Source organism: Penicillium rubens (assembly GCF_028828025.1).
Source record: "Penicillium rubens strain IBT 27055 chromosome Unknown utg000003l_segment0_segment0, whole genome shotgun sequence".
In the NCBI taxonomy this organism is placed as follows: domain Eukaryota; kingdom Fungi; phylum Ascomycota; class Eurotiomycetes; order Eurotiales; family Aspergillaceae; genus Penicillium; species Penicillium rubens.
In genome coordinates this window covers 3,969,905-3,982,445 of record NW_026890601.1, presented here as the reverse complement: position 1 = coordinate 3,982,445, position 12,541 = coordinate 3,969,905, and the positions used below count along the sequence as shown (strand labels likewise).

At 47.5% G+C, this 12,541-nt stretch overlaps 5 protein-coding genes across 5 annotated transcripts; 4 read left to right on the top strand and 1 right to left on the bottom strand.

Annotated features, from left to right (window-relative positions):
- Positions 1–126: 126 nt before the first annotated feature.
- N7525_007728 (DNA-directed RNA polymerase core subunit RPB10) lies at positions 127–517 on the top strand (the record flags this gene model as incomplete). The annotated part of the gene is made up of 4 exons (XM_002568133.1): positions 127–162; positions 222–280; positions 336–422; positions 475–517. 4 exons carry the CDS (start codon positions 127–129, stop codon positions 515–517), a joined length of 225 nt encoding a protein of 74 aa, XP_002568179.1.
- A 1,470-nt stretch (positions 518–1,987) lies between these two features.
- Positions 1,988–4,266, top strand: N7525_007727 (uncharacterized protein; the record flags this gene model as incomplete). Its single annotated transcript, XM_002568132.2, has 6 exons — positions 1,988–2,073; positions 2,125–2,317; positions 2,368–2,469; positions 2,523–2,627; positions 2,690–2,834; positions 2,975–4,266. 6 exons carry the CDS (start codon positions 1,988–1,990, stop codon positions 4,264–4,266), a joined length of 1,923 nt encoding a protein of 640 aa, XP_002568178.2.
- A 908-nt stretch (positions 4,267–5,174) lies between these two features.
- N7525_007726 (ubiquitin-specific protease UBP14) lies at positions 5,175–7,813 on the bottom strand (the record flags this gene model as incomplete). The annotated part of the gene is made up of 6 exons (XM_002568131.1): positions 5,175–5,319; positions 5,378–7,058; positions 7,110–7,383; positions 7,450–7,590; positions 7,652–7,719; positions 7,783–7,813. 6 exons carry the CDS (start codon positions 7,811–7,813, stop codon positions 5,175–5,177), a joined length of 2,340 nt encoding a protein of 779 aa, XP_002568177.1.
- Positions 7,814–8,240: 427 nt separating this feature from the next.
- Positions 8,241–10,344, top strand: N7525_007725 (replication factor A subunit protein RFA1; the record flags this gene model as incomplete). The annotated part of the gene is made up of 6 exons (XM_061214189.1): positions 8,241–8,284; positions 8,343–8,494; positions 8,554–8,644; positions 8,691–9,237; positions 9,289–10,187; positions 10,251–10,344. The coding sequence occupies 6 exons, from the start codon at positions 8,241–8,243 to the stop codon at positions 10,342–10,344; spliced, it is 1,827 nt and encodes a 608-aa protein (XP_061068620.1).
- Positions 10,345–10,865: 521 nt separating this feature from the next.
- dbp3 (RNA-dependent ATPase DBP3) lies at positions 10,866–12,419 on the top strand (the record flags this gene model as incomplete). Its single annotated transcript, XM_002568129.1, has 2 exons — positions 10,866–12,199; positions 12,263–12,419. The coding sequence occupies 2 exons, from the start codon at positions 10,866–10,868 to the stop codon at positions 12,417–12,419; spliced, it is 1,491 nt and encodes a 496-aa protein (XP_002568175.1).
- Positions 12,420–12,541: the final 122 nt, after the last annotated feature.

The window sequence follows — 12,541 nt, the reverse complement described above, 5'->3', positions numbered from 1 at the left end:
GACCTCCGACCTTCGACCTTCGCGGGAAAAAAAAAGTCTGGCTCAAAACGACATCATTCACCTCCAATCGACCTTGGTTTATTCATTTCTTATTCTCCGAATCGTTTCCTAAATTGAACCGCTGAAATGATCATCCCCGTTCGTTGCTTCTCCTGTGGCAAGGTAAGCAGCTGTTTTTTGTCCGTGATATGTATGATCCTTTACTAAACTGCCGATTGTAGGTTGTCGGTGACCTTTGGGAACGCTACCTTCAACTTTTGGACGATGGTGTTCCAGATGGGTATGGCAGCCTCCAATCTATCACATCTGTCTCTGGCTAATAAACTCTTTTGAAGCGACGCTATGGACCAGCTTGGCTGCAGACGGTACTGCTGCCGGCGAATGATCATGACCCACGTTGATCTGATCGAGAAACTTCTCCGGTATGTCTCTTGTCATATTAGGATTTCATTGATTGTTGCTCATTTGTTACAGTTACAATTCCGCCGAGAAAGATCGCTCCAAGGCTCAAGTATAAGCCAACCAATTTCTCACGCGGGTCAACCTGTCATCGACTCAAGCCGAAGCTTTCCTGTCCAAAAGAGAAAACATCACACAAATACCCCGTTCTCCCCTACTACCGGGTCATACTAGGCCGACTGTCTTCTAGCGGCCAGAAGGTATTGGCAGCATATTGAAGTTCGCAAAAGAAGAAATGCCAGCATCTCAAGCTTAATGACGTGGTCATTGGCCTTGCGTGGTATCCACATTCAAATGCTGCCAGTTTTGGGTTTCTCTGGGGGCAGTGAAGTGGTTTGAGATGGGACGGGTGACCCAGGTTCGACCGGAGATGGGACGAAGTTCCGCACAGGTGTTTCTTCCGGTATTTAGCATTTAGGGCGGCGTTGCACTCTACACATATGGCGTCAAGGGAGGATTTGCGTTTTGGTTATTATTATCTTCAATGAATCTTTACAGCTCAGCGGCTTCCTGTCTGACCCACCAAGTGGGAAAGCCCCATTTGTAGCCCACCCAGCACTACCTGTTTTTACCCAAACGCCACTGCTTAGTTCTTTGTTCCTCTTCGAGAAACCTTGGGCTGTTGTGGCCGACTTCTCCCATGCGTCCTGGCCATCTGTTGGCTAGGAGTATAGTTGCTATCAGACTTACAGGGTGACGAATTGGTTCTCTGGCATACTCAGACATTAGGGGCATTGCCATGTTGCTGGCAATAAGCTTGATTTGCTTTTAGAAAACAATGTATGTACAGCATATGTACAAATACTCCGCAGAGTATGACTTGTTCCCGACAGTATAGTCCAATATAAACGGGCGAATTTCCCCGCTTGAACGCCTCCGACGATCCCAACAATTCAAGACCCCTGGTGGACCTGCGGATCTAGTATACCTATTGAATTTATCGCCAGCTTCACAATTCGCTGTTGGGTTCTACTATCTGAACAAAAGAATGGAAACCTTCCAAGTTTCCAGATTCTTAACTTTCCTTCCCAAATTACTGAATTCGTAACCCGAGTCAAATAGGCGCCGTGATGAGCATGCATCTCGAACTCCATCGGCCACTCATATCGAGGGGCGGCTGCATCGGACTATACCGAATCCAGGACAAAAGCGCTTCCATCGATTTCAGCCAATCAGAGAGCGAAGATCTATTACAACAATAGCTATACAATTGCTTCACTGTACACAACTGTATGCTTTTCTCAGGACCTTTCTTTATGCAATTAACCCTCAATTTGTATATTGGGACATTGCCAATGTAAAATTGGCACTCCACATTCAACGCCATATCCAATACAGCCTCCTCTCATCCTAACCACCCAGTATGAAGATGTATTGAAGAAATATCACGTGTAGTATGCGCTAGGTAAGCGATAAGGGACCGGGCTCAGCTCCCTCAGGTGTTGCTAGCCCCCCATCCAATCTTTTATTTTTATTTTTTCCCTTTCACTTGGGCTTTGTCTTCTTATATCCCATATACCATTCGGCCATGGCCGTCAAGTCGCCGCTATCTGTCCTACCTTACCGCGTCAACTCCGCAAGTCCGGCTTACTATTCTCCACGATCGGTTTCAATGTAAGACAGTTACTGGACTCTCTTAAAGAATATCGCTGATGCAGAAACAAGGTCTCTTGATGGCGCCCTCGATGGGAATGAGAGTTCCCACTTCTCCGCTACCGAGCCGATAAACAGCTTATCAGGGGCCTCGGTCAATGAGGAGGATTGCGATGACTCTGACCATTGCGACGAATCAAATGGAGACGATAGCTCTCCCAGACCTATACGAGGAGCTGGGGTTCCTTCTCAGCCGGAGCTTACAGTATATATGACTTGCAGGATATACATTTCAGCGGGGCTCACACTATATAGATTCAAACCGAGTACCCAAATCATGTGGGGAACAGCGCAAGATCGGACGACGACGAAGCTCCGCAGTCGGTGATACATGCTCCGCCCGGATTTGGTGATTTTGTATGAATCCCATTAGGACCTTTGCCACGTTGGCTAATGGTGAATATACCTAGGCGCCAATGCAATCCACTTTCAAGGGCACAGGGGAGTCACAGTCGCCATCAGTCAGTTCAGATGAGCAAGCTGATACAATAAGCGTACCTACAAGGCCGAGAAAGGTATCTCATGATAGCCCTCGCCCATTTACAAATAAATGTGCTGATGAATTCTATTCGTCCAGTTTGGCAATAGTCCAATATCGCCGCCTCCGTTGACAACATCCCTCAGTCTCGACAACGACTGTACCGAGCGAGCGACGCCACGTGCACAAACAAGGCATGGGTTTGAAGAATTCGAGAGACGCACTCGTTCGAGTAGCCTACAAGGTACTATACCCGATTCCTCTTTTCAGGCCGTGCTCTGATTCACGATAGCCCTTGCTGACCCTTCTTCAAGATATCCCGGAAGGTATAACCATGAACGAAGATACATTCAAGCTCTAGCATACGAGACTAATTTAATCCAGGACTAACCAGTAAAGAGGCTGAGATCAATGCCCTAAGAGCTGCTCTCGACGAATGCTGGACACTATGCAATACGCTGGCCAATCTTAGTTATATCCATCGAGAACGTCTCCTCAAATCCCACAATGATGATATGCAAGAGGATGCATGGCGGTCATGTTGGAGACTCTGCCAGAAGCTTTATGACACACGCGACGACGATTACGCATCGCAGATCCATCCGACCCTTGATCTCTGTCGAGATTTCTGCCAGGCGCTATTTGAGGCCCGTATTCGCGACACTGACCTATCCGACTCAGTCTTACGAGTGAGTTTTGAATTGAATAATCACCTTTACAACACTCACGATCGGAACCTTCCCGATGCCTTCCGGGAAAGAACCTTGGATTTTTATATTACCTTGTGCCACCGTCTTATGAAGCAGCGCACCCGTATCACGGAGACAGACTCATTGCTGAGTGCATGTTGGACATTAGCCGAGATGCTGTTCAGCATTCGCCAGAGCAAGAGGGAGGAGAAACCGCTGGATGAAGAGTTGTTAGGGTCTGCGGTTCAAGCCTGCTGGGAGCTTTGCGATCTTTTCCGCGAGGGCTGGACCCTCCATAATTTGCGCAACTCGGATCGGGGAACACCTCGGCCGAGCCAAACCACATTCTCGCAGGCATTCCATCAAACATCGCAGCAGTCGGAGCTGGGTTTCGGTGACGACCCAATGAGCCAACTCGGCAACCCCGAGACTCCGACCACTATATTCGAGGATACTGCAACAGCATCACCCGACGACGCTCCGATTCCCAATATACTTGTGTTGGGCTATGGGAACGGGCATAATAACCCTCATACTAAGTGGTCATCCAATGCATCCAGTATTTCAGAGCAGTCCCGATCATCCGGTCACACAGCATCCTCGGCCAACACCGTGACCACTATCTCGGAAGACCCGAACCTCACACGACTAAAGATCCTGATCACCAAAGCTGCCATCATTAGCGGCTATCAACGGGGAGGCAAGCAGAATCTCTCATCCTTTGTGAAATCACTTCCCTCAGACGCATTTGGCTCTGCGGCGTGGCAGACGTCGTTATTGAAGAATTATAGAAAGGTCGTGGCGTTTGACCCAACGTTCAGAAGCGTTGGTCTACAAGCCCGGGTAGGTGCCATTGATGTCGCGCATGCATGCCAGGCAATGCTGCAAAGCGGCCAGTACTCCTGGCTGCGTGACCTCTACCGGCTCGTCTTTGGGTTCCATATTGAAGAAGCGATGGGCCGCAAAGGCGTCATTATTCAAACATAACGTCTAGGCCCACCACGAGTCGTCTCCTACTGTTTCCTATGGAAAGTCCTCCCCGTTGAAAATTGGCAAATTCAACGTCGACATTTGAAGTGGGGAGTGGGGGCAAGGTATCTCGTCAACTCTTATTGTGTACAGACCTGGTGATCTTATATGCATGGATTATTTCGGGATATTCTCCCCTAGGGAGTTTGGAGTTCTTGTGTTACTGTCCATAGCTCTGGGTGGAATCTCAATCTCTTTTTCAGCCTCTTTTACCCATAAAAGGAACATGGGATGGTGGCCGTAATGCTGTTATCTACTATTTCCCTATCCTCTTGAGAGATTCAATCAAGCTGCAGGGAAGGCTTCTGCCCATTATCAGTAGTATCAAGATGATTATCATGTCTACTCTATTTTTGCCACTGCTTCTTGGGTTTTGATTGAACAAGTTAGCATAATTTTCCTCTTCGGTACCATTTGGGAAGATAGTTCCAATGCTTATCACCTTCGCTTAAAGTCCGGCCCAGCTAAGGGTCTTTTTTATCTACATTACTAGCTTTGCTGCTACTTGGCTACCGTTGTTATGGTACCTAGGTACATTTTGGGTATTCCCAGGTTGTACCCGGGACCAGCCCTACCAAGAACCGCGCCAAAGCCAACGCGCTTTCAGCATACTCCAATTGTCTTTTTGACTTTTCGAGGTAAATGCTATTAGCATAGTGGCTTAACCTAATTAAGGAGAAGGGTCGCTCTTGGCAGTTAGTTTTTAATATGATTGCTAAAACAGCCGGATACGACTCTCATTTGAAGTATGCAGAGTAGAGACGAACAACGTATAGATATCTATTTTATCCTCTTCCATCATGAATATCTTGAGAACAACATAAGTGCAGCAGTGGGTGTACACACCTACCGAGCCTAGAACACCACTAGACCCGTGTGAAGAAGTAAAGATATGCGCTTTTCTTCATCGCTTCGATATCTTCGAACTTGACAACTTTTTCATCATTGAACATCACCCATGACAAGCCACTTTGACCTGACAAGGGTTTGCGGACCACGGCAACATAATGACTATCATATGTTAGTCTAACCCAACGAAGTGAGAACGGAGATATCTTCAGCCACTTACCCTGCATGGACAGATGTGCCTTTGTGGCATACGATCGACCTTAGTTCATAACGGGCAGGCAAGCTGGTGAGCCCAACCGGCCCACCGGGAGATTGTGCGTTGTGGTCGTCGACACTCGGGTCTTCCCTTTCCACCACATCATCCGGGTGAGTGAAAACCCAATCCAGTGCCCTGTTAACATCTCCGTCGGTCGCGGCCAACGCCCGCTGGGCACGAGACGCCTCAATACCCATATCTCCTAGTTGCGCAATTTTTGTTGCATCTTGCTCGCTAGAACTAGAGGTGCCACCTCGCTCGAGGACCAGCGGTTCATCGATATCTGGATCTTCCATGTGGGCAAACAGCCAATTCATAGCAGCTTCCGCGTCCAAGTTACCAGTGGCATGCAAAGCTTTCTCACACCTCACAGCAGGGAACCCCATGCCTATGAGTTGGTCGAGAGCTTCCGGATTCGGGACAAATGTGGTGGATTCTTCAATATCCGGAAGTTGCTCCTCACTAGGGTCATGCTCACGAGCAAGGTAAGAGCTGAAATCAAGTGGCTTATCGTCGACCAGCACAGGGATATCCAACTTTGTAGGAACCCAGTTGACGAGCTCAAACCGACGAGCATTGACCACTAATTCCCGAGGCAATGTTTTGAAAGATGACTGCTTGGAAAAGCCATCTTGGCTGCCACAAGCAGGACATGTAAGCTCAACGACCTCCGCCGAAGTAAAGATGTCTAGACACTCTGACAAATCCACAGGTTCATATTCCTTTCCAGTCCCGTCAGAAGTGGTAGCAGGACGTGCGGGAACCGCAACCGAAATGTTATCTTGCTCATCCACTTTATAGCGGACTTTCTTGCAATGCAGACACTGAAGACGCTGCTCAACTTGGAAGCGAAAGTCCTGTACCGGGTTAACCTGCGGACTGGTGTGTTTCGATAGGCTAACCGATTTGAATAGATGAAGAAGGAACTCAAAGGCATCCTGCTGTCTCATGGTTGCGAACTCTTCATGACCTTGGCCAATAAGATATTTGAACATTGCTGGTGATAAACCTTTCTGATGAGTGACTTCTGGGTTGTCTGCGGACAGAAGGCGAGAATCAGGTTGAGAGTACCGTCCTGAGAGCAGACCGTCGGCAAGCTTTTGCAATTGTGTCTCAAGATCCTGTGCTGGTGCTTGACATAGTGGTGGTTCTTCTGACAGCTTATAGTATCGCTCACGAAATCCAGCCACAGAAAATATGCATTGCATGATACTGGAGAGATAGCAGCTGTTTCCAAGATTTGCTAGGCCTGTGAATGCAGGCCCAAAGACCGGGGTCAGTTCTCGGCCATCTTCGGTCGTCATGGAAAATTCCCATTTGAGATTATGCTCGACCTGCATCTCCATTAGACTCTTCTCTGTTTTCTCACGTCCAGCTAAGTAGATTCCCCAGTGCGCAAGGTGAGTCGCTAGTTCTGGGTCTACTCTTTCTTCGTTGCACTTGTAGCAATAGACATCGGCGGAGCCTTCTGCTGTGATGGAGCCGAGCTTGACAGCCACGGCATGTGATGTTGAGTTTGCGTGAGTAAGCCCATGTGAGTTTCCCTTGCTTCCACCGAATTGACTTCGCCCACAACCTTTGTTTCCACATTCTAGGCACAGCCAGAGGTTCTCCCCCAAGTCACACTCTGAGCAATGGTTTGAATCTGCAGCTTAGTTAGCACGGGCTGCAGTTGAGTATTGCAGGGAATCAATACCTGTCGACCCGGCTTGCGTGTTGTCCTGTTGAACCAGACAGAATGTATGCTCGCAAGGAACAAACTCTTGCTCCCAAGCTTTGACTTCTTCCTTTGCTGAGAAAGTCATTGCGGTCATAACACCTTCGATGACAGCAGGAAGTTTGCCACTGGATTTGTCCACATCGTCACGAGAACACGTATAGCACACCACTGACGTAGCAACGTCATACCTATCCTCTTCTGTTTCGGCTGCGATGGAAAGCTTGGAAATCTTTGGCGGGGGCTCGTCTCGCTATAAATCAGAGGTGTGAGAATCTTTGGTAACAAGATCAGGAAATGTTTAAAGGCTAGGCTGTACCTGTACTTTCTTGGGGGTCCTTCGAATATTCAAAGCCAATGAATGGCCAAATCTCTTGTAATGAAGCCGGGCATGGTCCCTGTTTCCAGCACATCCACCGTTGAAGCAATGGAGACAAACATTTAGACCGGCATCATTGTCCTTGCAAGGTCAGAGTAAGATCATATGTGGAGTAGTATAGGGATCAAGGTGGCTGGCATACAATAGAATCAAAGCACTGAGTGCAATCCTCTCGATAAACAGCCTGGGCAGGTCCCGGTGGATTCAGATCTATAAATGTGTGTTGTCCATTAGCTCGATTTGTCCTTCGGTTACCAAGGTGATGTCACAAACCCGCAGCATCGGTATGGACACAAGACGCCATATCCAGAGAGAAATCTCGAAGATTCAACGAAGTGTCGATAAAGGCTTTTTGCTTTTAAAGGAGACTTCAGAAGGTATGACAGTATTCCATTGGAAGAAGAATATCAGATACCGCAGATCAAAGCCAAAGCTACGATTGCGTGGGGTTGCTCTTTCCTCACCGCCTGCACGTGCTGTTATCAATATTGTCCTGAGGCAGTAAGTCATGTGGTGGGGGCACGGGTGCCACTTAACGCGTTATTTTTCTCAACACGCGTTCCTCCTTGTCCTACCACTTTGCAACTTGATTTGGCTCTGTTAAGTCCTCTTTGCTTTGCTTTGCTTCTTCTTCTTCTTCTTCTCCTCCTCCTTCTTCTTCTGCCTCTATTTATTTTCCCAAGACTTCTTTCCCGACTGTGTCAACTATTGATATCTGAAGTCATCATATCATGGCTTCCGAGGCAGCATCCCAAGTCACTATTGGGGCTCTAAGGTTTATATCCATTCGATACATAAACTTGGCAGTACATATGTTAATCTATGTTCAACAGTGCTATCTTTGATGAAACCAAACCCCAAGTACGAGAGCCGATTGTTCAATGCGTTCAGATCAAGGCATTGCCAGCTCAGCCGAACCAACCAGAACGTTACCGAGCTGTTTTCAGTGATATTGAAAACTATGTTCAAACCATGCTTGCTACTCGTATGTGTTGTCCTTTCGGGACTCTTTGTAACACCTCAGGGCTTACTGACCGTTGGAAGAAGCCAATTCAGTGGTGACAGATGGGTCTCTGCGGAAGGGCTCTTTTGTGCGACTCAAGTCATTTCAATCAAACTCCGTCAAGGGCAAGAAGTATGTGAGGAAATTCTTCGCAATTTGACTGTGCTAATCATCATAGAATCCTCATCATCTTGGACCTTGAAGTTCTAAAGGAACTAGGCGAGGCTGACAAAATCGGTGAACCCAAACCACTTGAAGCCAAACCCGAGGAAGGGGAAGTGGGTCAACCAACGACAATATCCGGCAATGGGTTTTATGGCTCCAAGATGGAAGGTGCACATGCTCAGCAAAACAGGCGAGCCCAGCCAATGTCTGCCCCTATGTCTTCTTCTTCTGCCCATGCCACAATCTATCCGATTGAAGCCATCTCTCCCTATTCCAACAAATGGACGATGAAAGCGCGATGCACGAGCAAGTCCAACATCAAAACATGGCACAACAAGAACGGTGAAGGTAAGCTGTTCAGTGTGAATTTACTGGACGACAGTGGTGAAATTCGTGCAACCGGTTTCAACGAACAGTGTGATATGCTCTACGAACTCTTCCAGGAGGGCAGTGTTTACTACATTTCGAGTCCCTGTCGGGTCCAAATTGCCAAGAAACAGTTCACGAATCTCAACAACGATTATGAACTTACATTTGAGAGAGATACCATTGTTGAGAAGGTAACGATTCTTTCTTCATAAACCAGATGCGTCGCTCACATTTTATGACAGGCCGAGGAGCAAAATGATGTCCCTCAGATTCGATTCAATTTCACCACTGTTGCTGATTTGCAGACTGTTGAAAAAGACACAACCATTGATGTCATTGGCGTGCTGAAGGATGTCGGGGAGACCTCGCAGATTACATCAAAGAGCACCGGCAAACCTTATGACAAACGTGAGCTTACGCTGGTCGATAACACAGGATTTTCTGTCCGCTTGACAATTTGGGGTGCATCTGCAAACAATTTTAGTGTGGCACCCGAGTCAGTTGTGGCATTCAAGGGAGTCAAGGTTTCTGACTTTGGCGGAAGAAGTCTGAGTCTTCTGAGTTCGGGCTCAATGACTGTTGACCCGGATATTGGGGAGGCTCACCGACTTAGAGGTTGGTATGATGCTCAAGGCAGGTCGGAGAACTTTACATCCCACGCTTCATTGTCAAATGCGACCAACTCCACGGCCAAAATGGATCGTTTCAAAACCGTTGCGCAAGTTCGAGAGGAGCAGCTTGGCATGTCTGAGACTCCCGATTACTTCTCTCTGAAGGCAACTGTGACCTACATCAAGCAGGATTCCACCTGGTGCTATCCTGCCTGCCTTTCTGAGAACTGCAACAAGAAGGTAACGGAACTTGATCCAGGACAGTGGCGGTGCGAAAAGTGCGACAAGACCCACCCCAAGCCGGAGTACCGCTACGTCATGCCTATTAGTGTCAGTGACCATACTGGCCAGCTTTGGCTCAGCTGTTTTGATGAGACTGGGAGAAACATCATGGGCAAACCTGCCGATGAACTAATGCAACTCCGCGAAGACGACCCTAGTGCTTTTGGTGAAGTCTTCCAGGGCGCCAACTGCCAGACCTGGAGCTTCAGGTGCAAAGCCAATGTGGACAACTTCGGTGACCAGCAGCGGTAAGAATGATGGAATAACGATAATCTTAATGATGTGAATCTCATGCTAATTGTGCCATCCAGTGTGCGATATCAGGTCTCATCCTCCCAGGCAATCAATTACTCGGATGAAGCCTCTCGCCTTGCCAATATCATTGACTCCTACAGCATTGAGTAAATACAGGCAAAGTGAGGAATATTTTCGCCCAGCTTTGTACTAGCTTTGAATATTTCCACGTGCGCTCAGAGCTCTTCTTACTCATATTCATGTGTACTTTTACTAGTATGCTACTCAAGTTACGCCATGATCAATCTCAGTTACGGTCTTCTTACCTTGGACACATGTTCGTTCTTTCCTATTTAGTACTCTTACAGAGCATATAAGCAGTAATTTTTCGCTACGATCCTCTCACTTATGCACTTATGAGCAGTCTGCAATTTGCGCTATCACTTCACCTGGACAAGGCAATGAATGTATGTATTTATATGTACTCCGTAGATACTATGTTGTAGGCGTTACGAGGCGGTAAGCCAGCAAAGGCGGAAATAAATGGCAATACACTATTGCTTTCTCATTTTTCTTTTTTTTTTTTTCCCTTCCTGCTTTTCTGCTGGAACTATTCAGAGGATTCAGTCTCGTGCCCTTCATCTTTTGATTACGATAAAATTTTGTTATATCTTCTTTCTAGACAACTCATCATGGGTAAGCGAAGCCATCTTGAGCCAACTGAGCAGCGACCGAAGAAAAAGTCCAAGTCCGAGAAGCCCGCAAAAGCTTCTAAAGATAAGCAGGAAAATGGAGATGAGAAGACTGTGTCTTATTCTGATGCGTCTGCTCTATCTGAAATCCCTCAGTCAGAAATCGACAGTTTTTTGACCAAGAATGTCATTAAAATCTCTGATCCCTCCTCGCCCGACGCCTCTCAATTCCGCCCAATCCTCTCGTTTGATCACCTGCCTGAATGTGATGTTGGTCTGTACACCCAATTGAAGTCTTTCCCTGCGCCAACACCGATTCAATCCACTACCTGGCCGCTTCTTTTTGCTGGCCGTGATGTGATTGGTATCGCAGAGACTGGAAGTGGCAAGACCCTCGGTTTTGGCTTGCCGTGTCTCAAGAAATTGATTGACTCCAAGTCAAGTAAGCCTTGTCAGCCCAAGGCAGTGATTATTTCACCCACACGAGAACTTGCAATGCAGATCTATGACCAGCTTGTTAAATTCGGCCACCACGAGAAGACCCAGGTGACATGCATTTACGGAGGTGTGGGTAAAGATGAGCAGCGTCGTGCTCTTCAAAAGGCCGCCATTGTGGTTGCCACCCCTGGCCGCCTCAAGGATCTCCAGAATGATGGTTCGATTGATCTTGGAAAGGTCAACTACCTCGTCCTGGATGAGGCAGATCGCATGCTTGACAAAGGATTTGAGCAGGATATCAAGGACATCCTCAAGCCAATGCCCGTCTCCAGGAGACAGACTGTTATGTTTACGGCAACATGGCCGCGGTCAGTCCGAGATCTCGCAGCAACCTTCATGAAGACCCCGGTAACTGTTACCATTGGCGGAGACCCATCTGCGGATCCCCGAGCCAACACAAGGATCAAGCAAGTCGTCGAGGTTGTTGATGGCCGAGAAAAGGAGGGCCGACTCGTGCAACTGCTCACTAAATCCCAGCGAGGTCAAAAATCCCCCGAGAAAGTCCTGGTTTTCTGCCTCTACAAGAAGGAGGCGATGCGTATTGAGAATCTCATCAGAAACAAGGGATTCGCAGTCGCCGGTATTCACGGTGATTTGAACCAATCAGACAGATTCCGAAATCTTGATGCTTTCAAGAAAGGCAATGCTACCGTTCTTATCGCAACCGATGTCGCGGCGCGTGGGCTTGATATCCCGAACGTGAAACTGGTGATTAATGTCACCTTCCCTCTTACTGTTGAGGACTATGTGCACCGGATTGGAAGAACCGGACGTGCTGGGGCTGACGGCCTTGCTATCACTATGTTTACTGAAAATGACAAGGGACTGTCTGGCGGGTATGTTATTCCTATTCTAATACGCTTGATAGAAATCGTCGGGGCAATGCTGATTATGAATAGATTGATCAATGTTCTCAAGGCAGCTAATCAAGATGTGCCAGAGGATCTGTTGAAGTTTGGCACAACTGTCAAGAAGAAGCAGCACGACGTGTACGGTGCCTTTTATAAGGACGTTGATATGGACAAGACAGCGACAAAGATCACATTTGACGATTAATTGGGTTCATTCCGACTTGATATCTTTGCTGGAGGATCTGGAGGATAACATTTGCCGAAGCCTTGTCAGTTGACCCATCAAGTATACCCTTTCTACATAGACTCTATTATTTTTTTCGGTTA